Source organism: Monodon monoceros, unplaced genomic scaffold (genome assembly GCF_005190385.1).
Source record: "Monodon monoceros isolate NGI ecotype Baffin Bay Population unplaced genomic scaffold, NGI_Narwhal_1 Super_Scaffold_12, whole genome shotgun sequence".
NCBI classification, from domain to species: Eukaryota; Metazoa; Chordata; class Mammalia; order Artiodactyla; family Monodontidae; genus Monodon; species Monodon monoceros.
In genome coordinates this window covers 56,134,944-56,150,712 of record NW_021703768.1, presented here as the reverse complement: position 1 = coordinate 56,150,712, position 15,769 = coordinate 56,134,944, and the positions used below count along the sequence as shown (strand labels likewise).

At 35.7% G+C, this 15,769-nt stretch overlaps 1 protein-coding gene across 4 annotated transcripts in view; it reads left to right on the top strand.

Moving 5' to 3' along the window:
* LOC114892938 (survival motor neuron protein) overlaps positions 1–15,415 on the top strand; it is a 45,628-nt gene extending 30,213 nt beyond the window's left edge. Inside the window, exons 8-10 of one of the 4 annotated variants that reach the window (XM_029218308.1) lie at positions 1,670–1,720; positions 9,485–9,510; positions 15,061–15,415. In XM_029218308.1, coding sequence (XP_029074141.1) covers positions 1,670–1,717 — 48 coding nt within the window. In that variant the 3' untranslated portion in view covers positions 1,718–1,720; positions 9,485–9,510; positions 15,061–15,415. Of the gene's footprint in view, positions 1–1,669; positions 1,721–9,484; positions 9,511–12,377; positions 12,625–15,038 lie in introns of those variants that run through there. The other 3 variants (XM_029218311.1, XM_029218309.1, XM_029218310.1) reach the window with 3 other exon arrangements.
* Positions 15,416–15,769: the final 354 nt, after the last annotated feature.

Below are 15,769 nucleotides of genomic sequence, written 5' to 3'. Positions count from 1 at the left end.
CCTAACAGAATGCAGATGAATGAGAGTAATGTTATTGAAATAACATAGCACAGGCTCTAACTTTGGTACTTATTAGTAACAAATCCCCTTTAATATTTCTTGTGGCCTCAAAGATATAGATTAATAGTGAAGTCGAAAGCTAGTATATATGTAGGGAAAGATAGAAGGCATTGAGGCCAGAAGGGAGAAGAGAGGAGTAGGACATTTGTGCTAAGTATGACCAGGAAAAACAGTAAATATTTGAGTCTTGATTTTTTTTTTGAACTTCTAAAATATTTTTGTCTAGTGAGTACTGGTTTTTAATGGTTTTATTTTAATAAATGAGTGTGACACGTGATATATTTTATTTGACAGAAAATAAGATATAAGTTGGCTCAGGAACATCTTCAGACTTAGTGAAAGAAGAAAACTTTCTTAATTGCAGCCTAATAATTGTTTACTTTGGAGTCACTTTTAAAGTACATTTGAAGGCTGTAAACTTATTTTCTGATGATATTTTGTTAAAGAGAGTTAATGAAATGTCTTATGTGAAACAAAATGTTCACTTCTGTATACAATGTGTGTTCTTTTTTTTTTTAACATCTTTATTGGAATATAATTGCTTTACAGTGTTGTGTTAGTTTCTGCTGTATAACAAAGTGAATCAGCTATACATATACATATATCCCCATATCCCCTCCCTCTTGCGTCTCCCTCCCACCCTCCCTATCCCTTAGGTTGTCACAAAGCACCAAGCTGATCTCCTTGTGCGATGCAGCTGCTTCCCACTAGCTAGCTGTTTTACACTTGGTAGTGTATATATGTCAATGCTACTCTCTCACTTTGTCCCAGCTTACCCTTCCCCCTCCCCGTGTCTTCAAGTCCATTCTCTGTGTCTGCGTCTTTATTCCTGTCCTGTCCTTAAGTTCATCAGAACCACTTTTTCTTTTTTTTTTAGATTCCTCATATATGTGTTAGCATATGGTATTTGTTTTTCTCTTTCTGACTTAACTTCACTCTGTATGACAGACTCTGGGTCCATCCACCTCACTACAAGTAACTCAATTTCTTTTTATGGCTGAGTAATATTACACTGTATATATGTACCACATCTTCTTTATCCATTCATCTGTCGATGGACACTTAGGTTGCTTCCATGTCTTGGCTATTGTAAATAGTGCTGCAATGAACATTGTGGTACATGACTCTTTTTGAATTATGGTTTTCTCAGGGTGGGATTGCTGGGTCATATGGTAATTCTATTTTTAGTTTTTTAAGGAACCTCCATACTGTTCTCCATAGTGGCTGTATCAATTTACATTCCCACCAACACTGCAAGAGGGTTCCCTTTTCTCCACACCCTCTCCAGCATTTATTGTTTGTAGATTTTTTGATGATGGCCATTCTGACTGGTGTGAAGTGATACCTCATTGTAGCTTTGATTTGCATTTCTCTAATGATTACTGATGTTGAGCATTCTTTCATGTGTTTGTTGGCAATCCATATATCTTCTTTGGAGAAATGTCTATTTAGATCTTCTGCCCATTTTTGGATTGGGTTGTTTGTTTTTTTGATATTGAGCTGCATGAGCTGCTTGTATATTTTGGAGATTAATCCTTTGTCAGTTGCTTCGTTTGCAAATGTTTTCTCCCGTGTTCTATGCTTCTAAATGCCTTTATTTTCCTTACAGGGTTTCAAACAAAGTCAAAAAGAAAGAAGGTGCTCACATTTCAATTAAGGAGTAAGTCTACCATCATTATAAAAGAGAATGTTACTTTTTTATAAATTTTGTAGTTTGTAGAAAATATATGTTTAAAAATTAAAATATTGAAAAGTAGAAAAGTTAATGTAAAACAATATTAAAGACATTTTGATGCAAAAACTATTTGATAAAAGATTGATCTAAATCCCCTCTAGAATTCTTATGATGTCAAAGCATCATCTCAGCGAATACTTGTTGGTTGGTTGTATTGAAAGGAAAACATACCTTTATAATAAAGAGATCCTTAGAATCAGAGGTGAAATTTTGCGTCACTGTAATCAGACAGTCAGACTTGCTTTTTCATTTGAGATGCAGTGTGAAATACCCTGTATTACCTATGAAGTGTTATGGTCAAAAAAGTGGAATTTAAACAAACCTTTAGGATCTGCTTTCCCATTTATCAGAAATACTGGGGATAGAGCAACAAGTTAAATGACACCACAAAAGAAATGATCAGACAGGTCCAGAACGTGGCATGTTGTAGAAGATAACTGGCCTCCTTTCTTCAAAAATTCAGTGTCATGAAAGAAAAAATGACATGGAGTAGGTAGCTATTCCAGATTAAAAGTGACTTGAGATATAACAGCCAAATACAATGTGGCATCCTTCATTATTCATTAGACCCTGGTTTTGAAAAGCTATTTATAAGAGACTTGGGGGTTGAGGAAATTTGAATATAGACTGGATTTTAAATGATATTAGATAACTATTGCTAATTTTATGAGCTGTGATAAGGGTGTTGTAGTTTCTGGAAGAAGGTCTTTAAATTTGCATACTGAAGTATTTAGAAGTGAAGTGTTACAGTGTTTGTAATACATTTCTAAATGATTTAGCGAAATGTATATATGCGTGTGCATGAAGCATATATGGCTGTTGTTGAATCTAAGTGGCGTTCATATGGATGTTCATTGTACTATTTTTTTCTATTTTCTGTGTGTTTGAAAAGTACATAAGAAAAGTGTTCAGTATTTTTAACTAAATTAGTAAAATCTGTGTCTATTGTATTCCCTTTTTACATATTATTTTACACTTTTGGTCCATATTCATCCATATTTTGATGTTTGTCATCAGTATTTTGTGCATGTGTGTGTGTATATATATCCCCACTTAATATCACATTTTTAGTGTTTTTACGTATTCTTTCTATCAGCTTGTTTGCCTGTATGTTATGCCACTCTTCCTATAGTTCAGTAGCTTTTGGTGTTCTCAATAACGTTAGTAACTACGTTCTTATATGTAGTACTCGATTCTATTCTGTCATAGCGTTAGGGTAACTTTCTGTGTTGTGACTATTTAATAAAAGGTTGTGGACATTATGATTCTTAGTGGATGTTTCCATGTTGCCTTGAAAAGCAAATTTCGAAAAACATCTTTTCAAAATCTATGCATTCCTGGGAGGGATATTTTTTAAATTATATAAATCCTCACATTTAAAAGTTTAGTTACCTGTATTTCATTCTTCGATTAAAGTCAGGTTTATTCAATTGAAGTTCTTCAGCTAGGTTATTCAGCTAAGTCTAAAGAGATGAATAGAAAAACTAGGCAGGGGATGAATTGGGCTGAAGTATTCCAGGCAGAGAATGCACAAGCTAGAAGCATTAGGGCAGTGTGTTTCAAGGCCTAAGGCTAGCCCAAATGTCATACCACTGTTATCCGTTCTCCATCCATGTAAGTTCCCCTCTTTGCATCTGTTCTCTGCTTATTTCTATTACATAGCTTTTCACAGTATAATATCTTTATTGTTTATATATCTGTCTTTCCTCTGTCATTAGAGGCAAGGCACTACATCTCATTCTTCATCATGTCTACAGTATCTGGCATGGTTTTTTGAAGTCTAGAATGGGCTTAGAGCACAGATTGGAGGGAATGTCAAAGAAGAGAGAAAATGAAGTCAAAACAGCTTGTTTTCTGGCTTTCACTGTAGTAATTGTCCTTGTGGTTATGAAGAATCCTAGATGGAAAATTCCATGGTCTGTACCTATATTCAGAAGATAGGCAAATAGAAGGTGAGATGCCATAATTGAAGAGTACCTTCATTAAGGGATCAGCCAGAGATTACTTTATCTGAGTCATGTTGTAAGTTTAGCTTTTCTGTATGGTTGCCATTAACAGAAATAAACTACAGGGTTAATGGTTATGAATGTAAGTTATGTGTTGTTTGAAGCTCTTGGTGAATGGAAAACAATGAATTCAATTCAGAAATGAAATTCTGAAAGTTTAACCAGAGCAACTCCTGCTTCTGCAGAAATCCATGTTTATATACAGCAATCAGTAGAAGACATTCAGTATTCAGGTATTCACAAAATACTTGGCGTTTTATCATTTTTGTGTATGAATTGTGGCCTTGCAAGAGGATTCAAGAACATTTTTACATCGCTGTCATTTTTTTTTTCCAAATACTTTTTTTGAGGTTAATTTATATACAGTAAAATGCACAGATTGGGACTTCCCTGGTGGCGCAGTGGTTAAGAATCTGCCAGCCAATGCAGGGTACACGGGTTGGGGAAGATCCCACATGCTGCGGAGCAGCTAAGCCCGTGCGCCACAACTACTGAGCCTGAGCTCTAGAGCCCGCATGCCACAACTACTGAAACCCGCGCTCCTAGAGCCCGTGCTCCGCAAGAGAAGACACCGCAATGAGAAGCCCGCGCACTGCAATGAAGAGTAGCCCCCACTCACCTCAACTAGAGAAAAGCCTGCACGCAGCAATGAAGACCGAACGCAGCCAAAAATTAAATAAATAAACTTTTTTTTTAAATGCACAGATTTAAAGTAAAGAGTTTGATCAGTTTTGAGAAGGTATACCATTGTTACTACATCAAGATAAAAGAACATTTCCCTCAGTCCAGAAGTTCCTTTGTACCCCTTTCTAGTCATTCACCACACTTACCTATCCTGGCAATCACCATTCTGACCTCTATGAACAAAGATTAGTTTTACTTAGTTTAGAACTGCAAGCATACAGTATGTTCTCTTTGGCACAGGATTGTTTTAAATTATTATTACTTGTGGGTTCAGCTGTTGTCCTGAGATTATATATGTAACATGTTTTGAAGACACCAAGTAATATAGTTGGAGAAGCTTTTGGAGAAACTAATTTCTTTTCTTTCTTTTTTTTTTTTTATTTTTTTTAATGGAAGTATAGTTGGGTTTACAGTGTTTTAGGTGTACAGCAAAGTGATTTCAGTTATACATATACATGTATGTATACCCATTCTTTTTCAGATTCTTTTCCATTATATATTATTATAAGATATCGAATATAGTTCCCAGTGCTATACAGTAGGTCCTTGTTGTTTATCTATTTTATATGTAATAGTGTGTAACTGTTAATCCCAAATTCCAAACTTATCCCTGTTTCCCCTTTCCTTTTTGGTAACCATGTTTGTTTTCTATGTGAGTCTATTTCTATTTTGTAAATAAGTTCATTTTTTTAGATTCCACATCTAAGTGGTATCATATGATGTTTGTCTTTCTCTGTCTGACTTACTTCACTCAGTATGATAATCTCTAGGTCCACCCATGTTGCTGCAAATGGCATTACTTCATTCTTTTTAATGCCTGAGTAATATTCCATTGTATATGTATATACCACATCTTCTCTATCCATTCATCTTTCAATAGACATTTAGGTTGCTTCCATGTCATGGCTATTGTAAATAATGCTGCTATGAACATTGGGGTGCATGTATCTTTTCAAATTAGAGTTTTCTCTAGATATATGCCCAGGAGTGGGATTACTGGATCATATGGTAGCTCTATTTTTAGTTTTTTAAGGAACCTCCATACTGTAGGAGAAAGTAATTTTCTGAGCTTCGAAGTTCTGATCCTTTCATTACTAGTTATTGTGACACATAAATTGACCTTTTATATTTTAAAATGGCATATAATTTAGGGTTAAGCTGCATTCTACTTTAAATAAAACTTGGTTTCTAGGCAGAAGAAGAAAGATGTGAAGCAGTGTACCTAAATATTAATGAGTCTTTGTGTTTAGATAAATACTTCTGGTTAATCTTATTTTATATATATATATATATATATATATATATATATATATAAAAGATAGCATAGCTACCTTGTTTGGTACCAGTCAGTTGTTAGTTAGGGGAGCAGGGATTTGATTTGAAATTTGTTTGCTTACAAACTTCATGTTTTTTCCAGTTAAGCTGCTGATCTGGAAAGTTGTACATTGTTTGGTAAAATTTGGACTCTGTAGTTTCCCTACTCTTGCCATTACCTGTAGGTAGAATTTTGACTTCTAGGATATTGTTCATTTTACTTTTACTGTAAAATTTATAATAAACATTTAAATTAAGTTTGTAAAAAAAAATCTTACTTTATAGAACTTGGTTTCAGTAGACTCTTAGCTCTGTGTTAGTTGGGTTTTTATTGTAAAGGAAACTAGAAACTGTCACATCATATTTTTCTTCCCTTACAAGTAATAATAGCTATATTTTTGAATGATTACTATGTGTTGCTAGGCATTGTTATTTCATTGAATCTTTTTTTTAAAAAATAAATTTGTTTATTTATTTATGGCTGTGTTGGGTCTTTGTTGCTGCTCACGGACTTTCTCTAGTTGCAGAGAGCAGGGGCCACTCTTCATTGCAGTGCGTGGGCTTCTCATTTCAGTGGCTTCTCTTGTTGCAGAGCACGGGCTCTAGGTGTGCAGGCTTCAGTAGTTGTGGCACGTGGACTCAGTCACCCCGCGGCATGTGGGATGTTCCCGGGTCAGGGATCAAGCCCATGTCCCCTGAATTGACAGGCAGATTCTTAACCACTGCACCACCAGGGCAGTCCCTCATTGAATCTTAATAGCCTCTCAAGTTAGTTACTATTATTATTCCCAAATGACTTGCTTTGGACCACATAGTAAGTGGTAGAACTCTGTATGACTTCAGAACTCTCTCCAGCTCTTAGCCCCCCAGCAACTGCTTCTGCCCGGCTCTGTGGAGTCTTGTCCTACACGTGCATAATTTAGGATTTGGGCAAGGACCTAAGTGGGAATCCTACACAGATTTTTGGGGCTCCTTCTCTTTAAGTCCCTCCTCTCTAGACCTTACCTCCTCAAATTCCATCTGCCTTATTCCAGAGCCTAGACTCCAATCCCTGTTTCTTCCCCCCACCCAGGAAGAACAGTACTCTCTACTCAGGCTCCACCTTTCATGCTGCAGTTTGGAAATTGTGTCCAGCCAAAGAGGGTGAATGCAAAGCTCACCTGTTTCCCTTTCTCAAGAATCTCACCCTGTGCTCTCTGTTGCCCAATGCCTGGAAACAGTTGCATCATAAATTGTGCCCAGTTTTATAACCTATCACAGGAAAACAAGTACACTACCAACTATTCCTCCTATTTTTAAACAAACATTTTATCATTTTTTTGAATACTTGGTTGGATGGCACAATTCATTGCATCACCTTTTCATTTTGGAACAATTTTCAGTTGTTGGATGATTTCTGAAAGATTAATCTGTTGTGATGGTTAAAACAAAATGTGCTAAACAATGATATTACACTCTATCTCTCAAGTACATAAGGTTCATATGTCAGATTTGGGGTTATTGTGTGTGTGTGTGTGTGTGTGTATATATATATATATATACTTCTCTATGACAGTAGTAGGTCTATTTTGGGCTTTTTTTGTTAAACTGTAGTTCCATAGAATTATTTTTGTGAATTGTTGATTAGTTTCATGTATTGGGCCTCAGAATCTAATTAGTGCTGTAGATCATCATGTGTTGTCATATTGCTTCCCCAAAAGAATAAATAGTTACTAAAGCCCTCATCCTTTACACTTATCGTAATTAGAGTATCTACTTGTTATAATTTATTTAAATTATTTCTTTCTCCATTGTTATTCATGTTATAAAATAAAAGTTCTAAAATAGTTTGAATCAGTTTTTGAACATTATTCAGTTTATTTTTTTAATTCTTTTTTTTGTGTGTGTTTTTCTTAAACTACATTGTTGTTTGTTATGTATAGCAATCTGATAGGAAAATATATTTAAATGAAAAAGTAAGATGCAGAACTGTGTGTATTTTGCTTCCTGCCATTTGTGTAAATATACATTTACATATATGCATGTGTGTGCATTGATTATCATCTCATGGCAATAGTCTAGTTACTACTGAAGAGGGACTAGAAGACACAGGGATGTGAGGGAAACTTCACAGTATACCCTTTTGTATTTTTTCTACTTTTGTGCTGTGTACATTTACTGACAGTAAAAAAATAAATATGTAATTAAGTTAAACTTGGTAAGATATTGATATATCATCTTACTCCTTTAAATTTTTTTCTTAATATTTTTTATTGAAGTATAGTCGATTTACAGTGTTGTGTTAATTTCTGCTATACAGCAAAGTTATACATATACATACAGTCTTTCTCTTTTATTTTCCATTATGGTCTATCATAGGATACTGAATATAGTTGCCTGTGCTATACAGTAGGACCTTGTTGTGTATCCATTCTATATATAAAAGCTTACATCTGTTAACCCCAACCTCCCACTCCATCCCTCCCCCAGCCCCTTCCCCCTTGGCAACCACCAGTGTGTTTCTATATCCGTGATTCTGTTTCTGTTTCATAGATAGGTTCATTTGTGTCATACAGTAAGTCCCCCACAAACGAACCTTCAAGTTGCAAACTTTCAAAGATGCAAACGTGCCCCTGGATGCCAGCTGCTGTACTGTGCTGCTGTGCTTTTCAAGGTACTGTCCTGTAAGGTTAAAAGTGTTTTATCTGGGGGGCTTCCCTGGTGGCGCAGTGGTTAAGCATCTGCCTGCCAATGCAGGGGACGTGGGTTCTAGCCCCGGTCCAGGAAGATCCCACATGCCGCGGAGCAACTAAGCCCATGCGCCACAACTACTGAGCCTGTGCCCTAGAGCCTGCGAGCCACAACTACTAAGCCTGCGCACCACAACTGTTGAGCCCACGTGCCACAACTACTGAAGCCTGTGTGCCTAGAGCCTGTGCTCTGCAACAGGAGTAGCCACCGCAATGAGAAGCCCGCACACCACAATGAAGAGTAGCCCCCGCTTGCTTGCAACTAGAGAAAGCCCGCGTGCAGCAACGAAGACCCAACACAGCCATACATACATACGTACATACATAAAAATATTTTTTTAAGTTTTATTTTTTGTTCTTGTTTGTTTTTTATGTATAATTTGTGTGAAAAATATTATAAACCTGTTACAGTACAGTACTATATAGCCAATTGTGTTAGTTGGGTACCTAGGCTAACTTTGTTGGACTTACAAACAAATTGGACTTACGAACGCGCTCTTGGAACAGAGCTCATTTGTTATGCAGGGGGCTTACTGTATTTTAGATTCCACATATAAGTGATATCATACGGTATTTGTCTTTCTCTGTCTGACTTACTTCACTCAGTATGGTACTCTCTAGCTCCTTACATGTTGCTGCAAATGGCATGATTTCATTCTTTTTAATGGCTGAGTAATATTCCATTGTATATGTGTACCACATCATCTTTATCCATTCATCTGTCGATGGACATTTAGGTTGTTTCCATGTCTTGGCTATTGTGAATAGTGCTGCTGTGAGCATAGGGGTACACGTATCTTTTTGAATTATGAACTTCACGGTATACCCTTTTGTATTCTATTTTTGTGCTGTGTACATTTACTGGCAATAAAAAATAAATAATATGTAATGAAGGTACACTTGGTAAGCTGTATCATCTAACTCCTTTAAACTTTTTTATTTTTCCATTTTTATAGGTAATTCGTATAGTGTTTTATAATAGGTAAGTACTCTTTCCTCAGTATTTCTTGGAGAACGCTTCATATCAGTATGTAAAACTGTCTTGTTTTAAACATATGCAAGATATTCTTATATACAGATGTGTACCATACTTATTTGATTGAGTTCTTACGGATGGAAGTTTAGGTTGCTTCCAGTTGTTTGCTATTTAATACTATAGTCAGTGTTCTTTTACATAATTCTTTTTGTAGATGTCTGAATACATCCTTAAGATTATCTAAATAGATTGCATTAGAATCAAGAATTAGATTATAGAATTAGAACTCCTGGATTGAAGAAGATACACATTTGTAATTTTAAAAGATTTTTGCCAAATTGCTCTCAGTAGAGATTGTATTAATTTCCATTTACACCAACATTGAATGAGAGTCTGTTTCCCACAGTCTAGCCAATATTTTTTTTTTTTTTTTTTTTTTTTTTCTCCGGTACGCGGGCCTCTCACTGTTGTGGCCTCTCCCGTTGCGGAGCACAGGCTCCGGACGCGCAGGCTCAGCGGCCATGGCTCACGGGCCCAGCCGCTCCGCGGCATGTGGGATCTTCCCGGACCGGGGCACGAACCCGTGTCCCCTGCATCAGCAGGCGGACTCTCAACCACTGCACCACCAGGGAAGCCCTAGCCAATAATTTATCAGACCTTTGGATATTTCTCAGTCTAGTAGTTGGAATTGATTGTCTCATTGTATTTATAATTTATTTATCTTATTATTGTGAAGTTCAGCACCTTTTCTTGTGTTTAAGAGAACTGTGTATCTTTTCTTATCTGAAAACTTTAGAAACATCACCATTGCCTACTTTTCAGCTGGGATGTGTGCTTTTCCTTTTTGATTTGCAAGAATTCTTTGTGCTATGAGTTACAAATACTTTTTTCCTAGCTTGTCATTTCTTTTGACCTTGCTTATGGTTGTAGTGGTTGTTGTCATTTTGACAGAAATATTTGCTTTTTATGTAGTCATAGTGTTTAATTTTCATATAGTCAGAATCATCCTGCCTTTTCAGGCTTTTCTTCTAATGCTTCTACTGTTTAATTTTTTTCCTGTATCTATATGGTAGTTTTTCCATTATCATTTTAGATATTTGTGCTTACTTTCTCTTTTCAACTTTTGCTTATAAAATTTTATCTACAGATGATCCTCATTATTCATAGATTCTATATTTGCAAATTTGCTAGCTTGCTAAAATTTATCTGTAATCCCGAAGTCATTATTTGTGGAGCCTTCACCATCATTCATGGACACATGCAGAGGGTGAAAAATTTGAGTCACCTAACAGACATTTTCAGCTGAGATAAAGCTGAAAATGTAGTGCTCTGTTTTCTTGTTTCAGCTTTCGTACTATAAACAAAGGTCATTTTCACAATCTATTTAGTTCTACATTTTTCTCTTTTGCACCTTTTGACTTCACTCTTTAAAATAGCCCCCAAGTATTGTGCTGTAGTGATATCTAATGTTCCCAAGTGCAGGAAGGCTGTGATGTGCCTTACAAGGAGAATACATGTGTTAGATGTGTTCAGGCATGAGTTGTAGTGCTGTTGGCCATGAGTTAAGTGTTGTTGAATCAACAATATATATGAAATAGTGTGTCTTGCAACAGAAACACGCATAAGGTTATGTACTGATCAGCTGGTAATGTGACCAGAGGTTTGCAGGAACCTAGCCCTGTGTTTCTTCTTGGAGTAATGGCTCAGTATTCACAAATTCATTGTTTGTAGTGACTTTTAAAAACATAACTGCCATGAATAATGAGAATTGACTCTATGTAATTTCAAGTCATTTTACAGTTTACAGAATAAAGAGATAGTGAAAATAACTTCGTTAGCAATTTCAATGAGAATTTAAATACAGCAAACCCCAATTTTTGTTTAACATCTTTATTGGAGAATAATTGCTTTACAATGGTATGTTAGTTTCTGCTTTATAACAAAGTGAATCAGCTATACATATACATATATCCCCATATCCCCTCCCTCTTGCGTCTCCCTCCCACCCTCCCTATCCCACCCCTCTAGGTGGTCACAAAGCACCGAGCTGATCTCCCTGTGCTATGCGGCTGCTTCCCACTAGCTATCTATTTTACGTTTGGTAGTGTATATATGTCCATGCCACTCTCTCACTTTGTCACAGCTTACCCTTCCCCCTCCCCATATCCTCAAGTCCGTTCTCTAGTAGGTCTCTAAGGAAAAAAAAAAATGTCATGAAGAACCTAGGGGTAAGATGGTAATAAAGAAACTGCAATTTTTATTATGTATTTTCCTAGTATTGAATGTTTATATATATCTCCAAATCAGATAATATTCTTTGAATGCAACTAACTGTTCATTGGCTGTTATGCATGAACCTGAAATATATTTATCTTATAAATACTGACTAATTTTTTTGAAATTTTGAATTTTATTTTATTTTTTATACAGCAGGTTCTTATTAGTCATCCATTTTATACACATCAGTGTATACATGTCCCAATCGCCCAATTCATCACACCACCACCCCACCCCCCCGTGGCTTCCCCCCATGGTGTCCATACGTTTGTTCTCTACATCTGTGTCTCTATTTCTGCCCTGCAAACTGGTTCACCTGTACCATTTTTCTAGGTTCCATATATATGCGTTAATATACGATATTTGTTTTTCTCTTTCTGACTTACTTCATTCTGTGTGACAGTCTCTACATCCATCCACGACTGACTCTAAATTTTAAATGCACCTCTGCTATGTTCTAGCTTATCATGACCTTGATTCTTCATGCACTTGGTTCGTCAAAACAGTACTTCTGAAAGCTTCTATTTGTTGGATAGACAGATGATAGCTATCCTCTGTGTTGCCTAATAGCAAAACATTTCTTTTTTTTTTTATAGATACCAGTTAGAATGATCTTATTGTTTTTCATTTCTACATATTTATTACCTTCCAATTACTTTGTATACACATCTGTCTTCCATATCTGTCCACAAACTGTAAGTAAATTTTAGTGTACAAGCATTGTAAAAGTTGAAAGAATATTGTCACATGTCCTTTTAGCAAAATGGGATGGTTCAGGTTTTTAATCATAAAATATTATATAATGAAGTCCTTCCTGTTGAAGGACTAACTAAATGATACTACCATATTTTCTTTTTTGTCCTGAGAAATATATCAGTTCCTTTATTTACAAAACAGAAACAGACTCACAGACTTAGAGAACGAACTTATGGTTACCGGGGGGGAGGGTGGGGGAAACAGATAGGGAGCTTGGGATTGACATGTACACACTGCTGTATTTAAAATAGATAACCAACAAGGACTTACTGTGTAGCATAGGGAACTCTGCTCAGTATTATGTAACAACCTAGACGGGAAAAGCATTTGAAAAAGAGTAGATACATGCATATGTATAACTGAGTCCCTTTGCTGTACACCTGAAACTATCACAACATTATTAATCAACTATACTCCAATATAAAATTAAAAGTTTAAAAAAAAAGAAGTATATCATTTCTTGAGTTTGGGAAAATTCACCTAAGTAGAATATGTCATCTGAAGATTCATCATCTGAGACTTTACTTATATGAACAATTGCACCATTATTAGTCCAGAATAAAGATCAAAATTTTTTTCTTAAAGGGTTAGATAGTAAATATGTTAGGCCATAGTTTTCCAGCTGCTGGCCTAGATGTTACTCTCTATCCCTTTACATTCGTCTTCTAATTGCTTTAATAATTTTGAAATGACTTTCTCTGTCAATTTTTTTCTCTTTGCTATTATGGACAGAAAATGAAAAAGTCTGAATTCTCAACTGTGTTCAGGGAAAGCTTTAAAAAAAAAAGACTACAAGGATTGTATCTCCATACTTCCATTAAAACTTCTTGAAAGATAATCCAGTACTTTGGACAACAGAATAAGAAAACTGAAGGATGGTGTAATAGTGATGCTTTATTTCACTACTAATGATTTATTTCATCATCGTTTTAGGTGATTCCATCCTGTCACGTCCTTATTTTAGTCTTTTGTTTTTCTTATGCATAGCTAGAGGTCGCTGGTGAATGTATTATCTACTGCTACGTAACAAATTACCCTAAAATTTAGCACCTTAAAACAGCAAATATTTATTTATTTATCTTTAGTTTCTGTGGGTCAGGAATGTGGGGCAGCTGAGGTGGGTGGTTCTCCTAAGGCTGCAAATCAGGTCGTCAGCCTCAAGGCAATAGTCATCTCACAGTTCTACTGGGGCTGGAGGATCTGCTTCAGGCTCACCCAGATGGTTGTTAAGAGGCTCTCTTGCTACCTGGCGTTCTCCATAGGCAGCCTGAGAGTCCTCACAAACTGATAGCTGGCTTCTCCAAAGTGGGCGATCCAGTACAGAATGAGCAACACCACATGTACTTTTATAACTCAGTCTCTGAATCACACACCATCACTTCCACCTTTTTCTATCCTTTTGACGTAAGTGCAACCCACGGCCAACTGGAGGGGATTAGACAAGGGCAGGAATCACTGGGGACCACCTTGAAGACTGGCTACCACAATGAGTTAAAATATATCCTGGGATGAAGAATAACAAAATGTTTCAAGATAAGGGATAGTAAAATCACTAAGATTCTATATTGTAGATTTATAAAAGAGTCCAGTAGAGTTACAGCATAATTGCAAGATAGGAGTTTTGTTTATTTTTTTTAATAAATAAATTTTCTCTTTGTTCTTTGGCAGACCTCTAAGAGTGAGTCATGAATGTAAGGACAAATAGTTAGAACTGATCGAATAAGAAACTCAAAAATTGGGAATTCCCTGGTGGTCCAGTGGTTAGGACTCGGTGCTTTCACTTCCATGGCCCAGGTTCAATCCCTGGTTGGGGAACTAAGATCCAAAAAACAAAAAAAACAAAAATTAAAATTGGGTTCACTGGGCCCAGATGACATACTCGGGATTAATTTCCACTTTCTGCTTTCCTTAGAAGTTTTTAAAATTTTTCTTCCTATCTGTTGTTTATTAAAATGGATATTTCAGGACCATAAATTTTTCTCTGACAATTTAGTTGTATTCTGTAGAATTCTTATTTTCTAGATATTCCAAATTTCAAAATTTTGTTTTTAACTCTAGAAATGTTTTAATTTCAGGTTAATTTCAATTAATTTCAGTTAATTAATTTTTAGGTTAATTTTAATTTCAGTTAGGTTTAATTTCTAGTTTTGTTGTATTGTAGTTATAGAATGTTGTTTGTATTGTTCTAATTACTATTTTTTTAACACATAATTTTGATCATTGTTTTTAATATGTTTTAAATTCTGTTAGGACAGATCAAATACCAGTGCTCCTTAAGAATTTTTTAAAAAAATACTCTTGCCCATTTATTCCTTCAAATGAATTTCACAATTAATTTGTCTAAATATCTAACTATCCCATAAAGATTGAAATTAGTATTGTTTTTTACACTAGCATATTTTTATTCTAATTTTATTTACCATGATGCATGTGTTGCTTTATGTTTTCTTCTTTATGATTTTATAAGAAAATAGATTTTTAAATTTCATAATTGTATGTAGACTTTTTATCTTTCGGATTCAGGTGCAGCTCTCTCCCAAGGAGGATGGTATATTGATGTGCCCTGGTCGATGTGAACAGAAGTTTCATCATTTTCTTCGTGAACACTTGGATGGATGCATGTCATCATTTCCCCTTGTTGCATGTGACTCATGCTTAAATAACCAGTTAGCTATTTTGAGGCAATAATCAGTTTGAATAACTGAACAATGGAAATATGAGTGATTAAAAGAAATTCAAGGTCACACACAGTGCAGAAAGTCAATCTGTCAAAATCACAACTGAACCCATTTGTATATTGTAACTTTCTTAGTAAGTATGTTAAGATTTTTATCAATGCCTTTAAAAATAAATAACTTTTTTTTTTTTTAAACCTTGACTATCTGAATATTTTTCTTTGGAATATATATGGTAGGTTGGAGTCTGTCTAAAGATGTAGAGAAAACTACTCAGGCTTATTCGGGTCAAGGGTAATATTGTAAAGATACAACCAATTGTAAAACAATGTTGCTGGTGATCCAAGGTTAGGGAACAAAGCCTAGCTGAAGCTGAATGTCAGAGGACTGGACCTGGCCAGTCAGGAACCAAGGCTGTGTTCTGTTGCTTGGATGTCATATTGTCATTCTCCTCCTGCACCTTTTCTTATCTGTCTGCCTCTCTTCTAGCCTCCTCCACACCCTCCTCATGCACACTGCCTAACAGGATTGCCCAGGCCATTCTCTCTTCATCATTA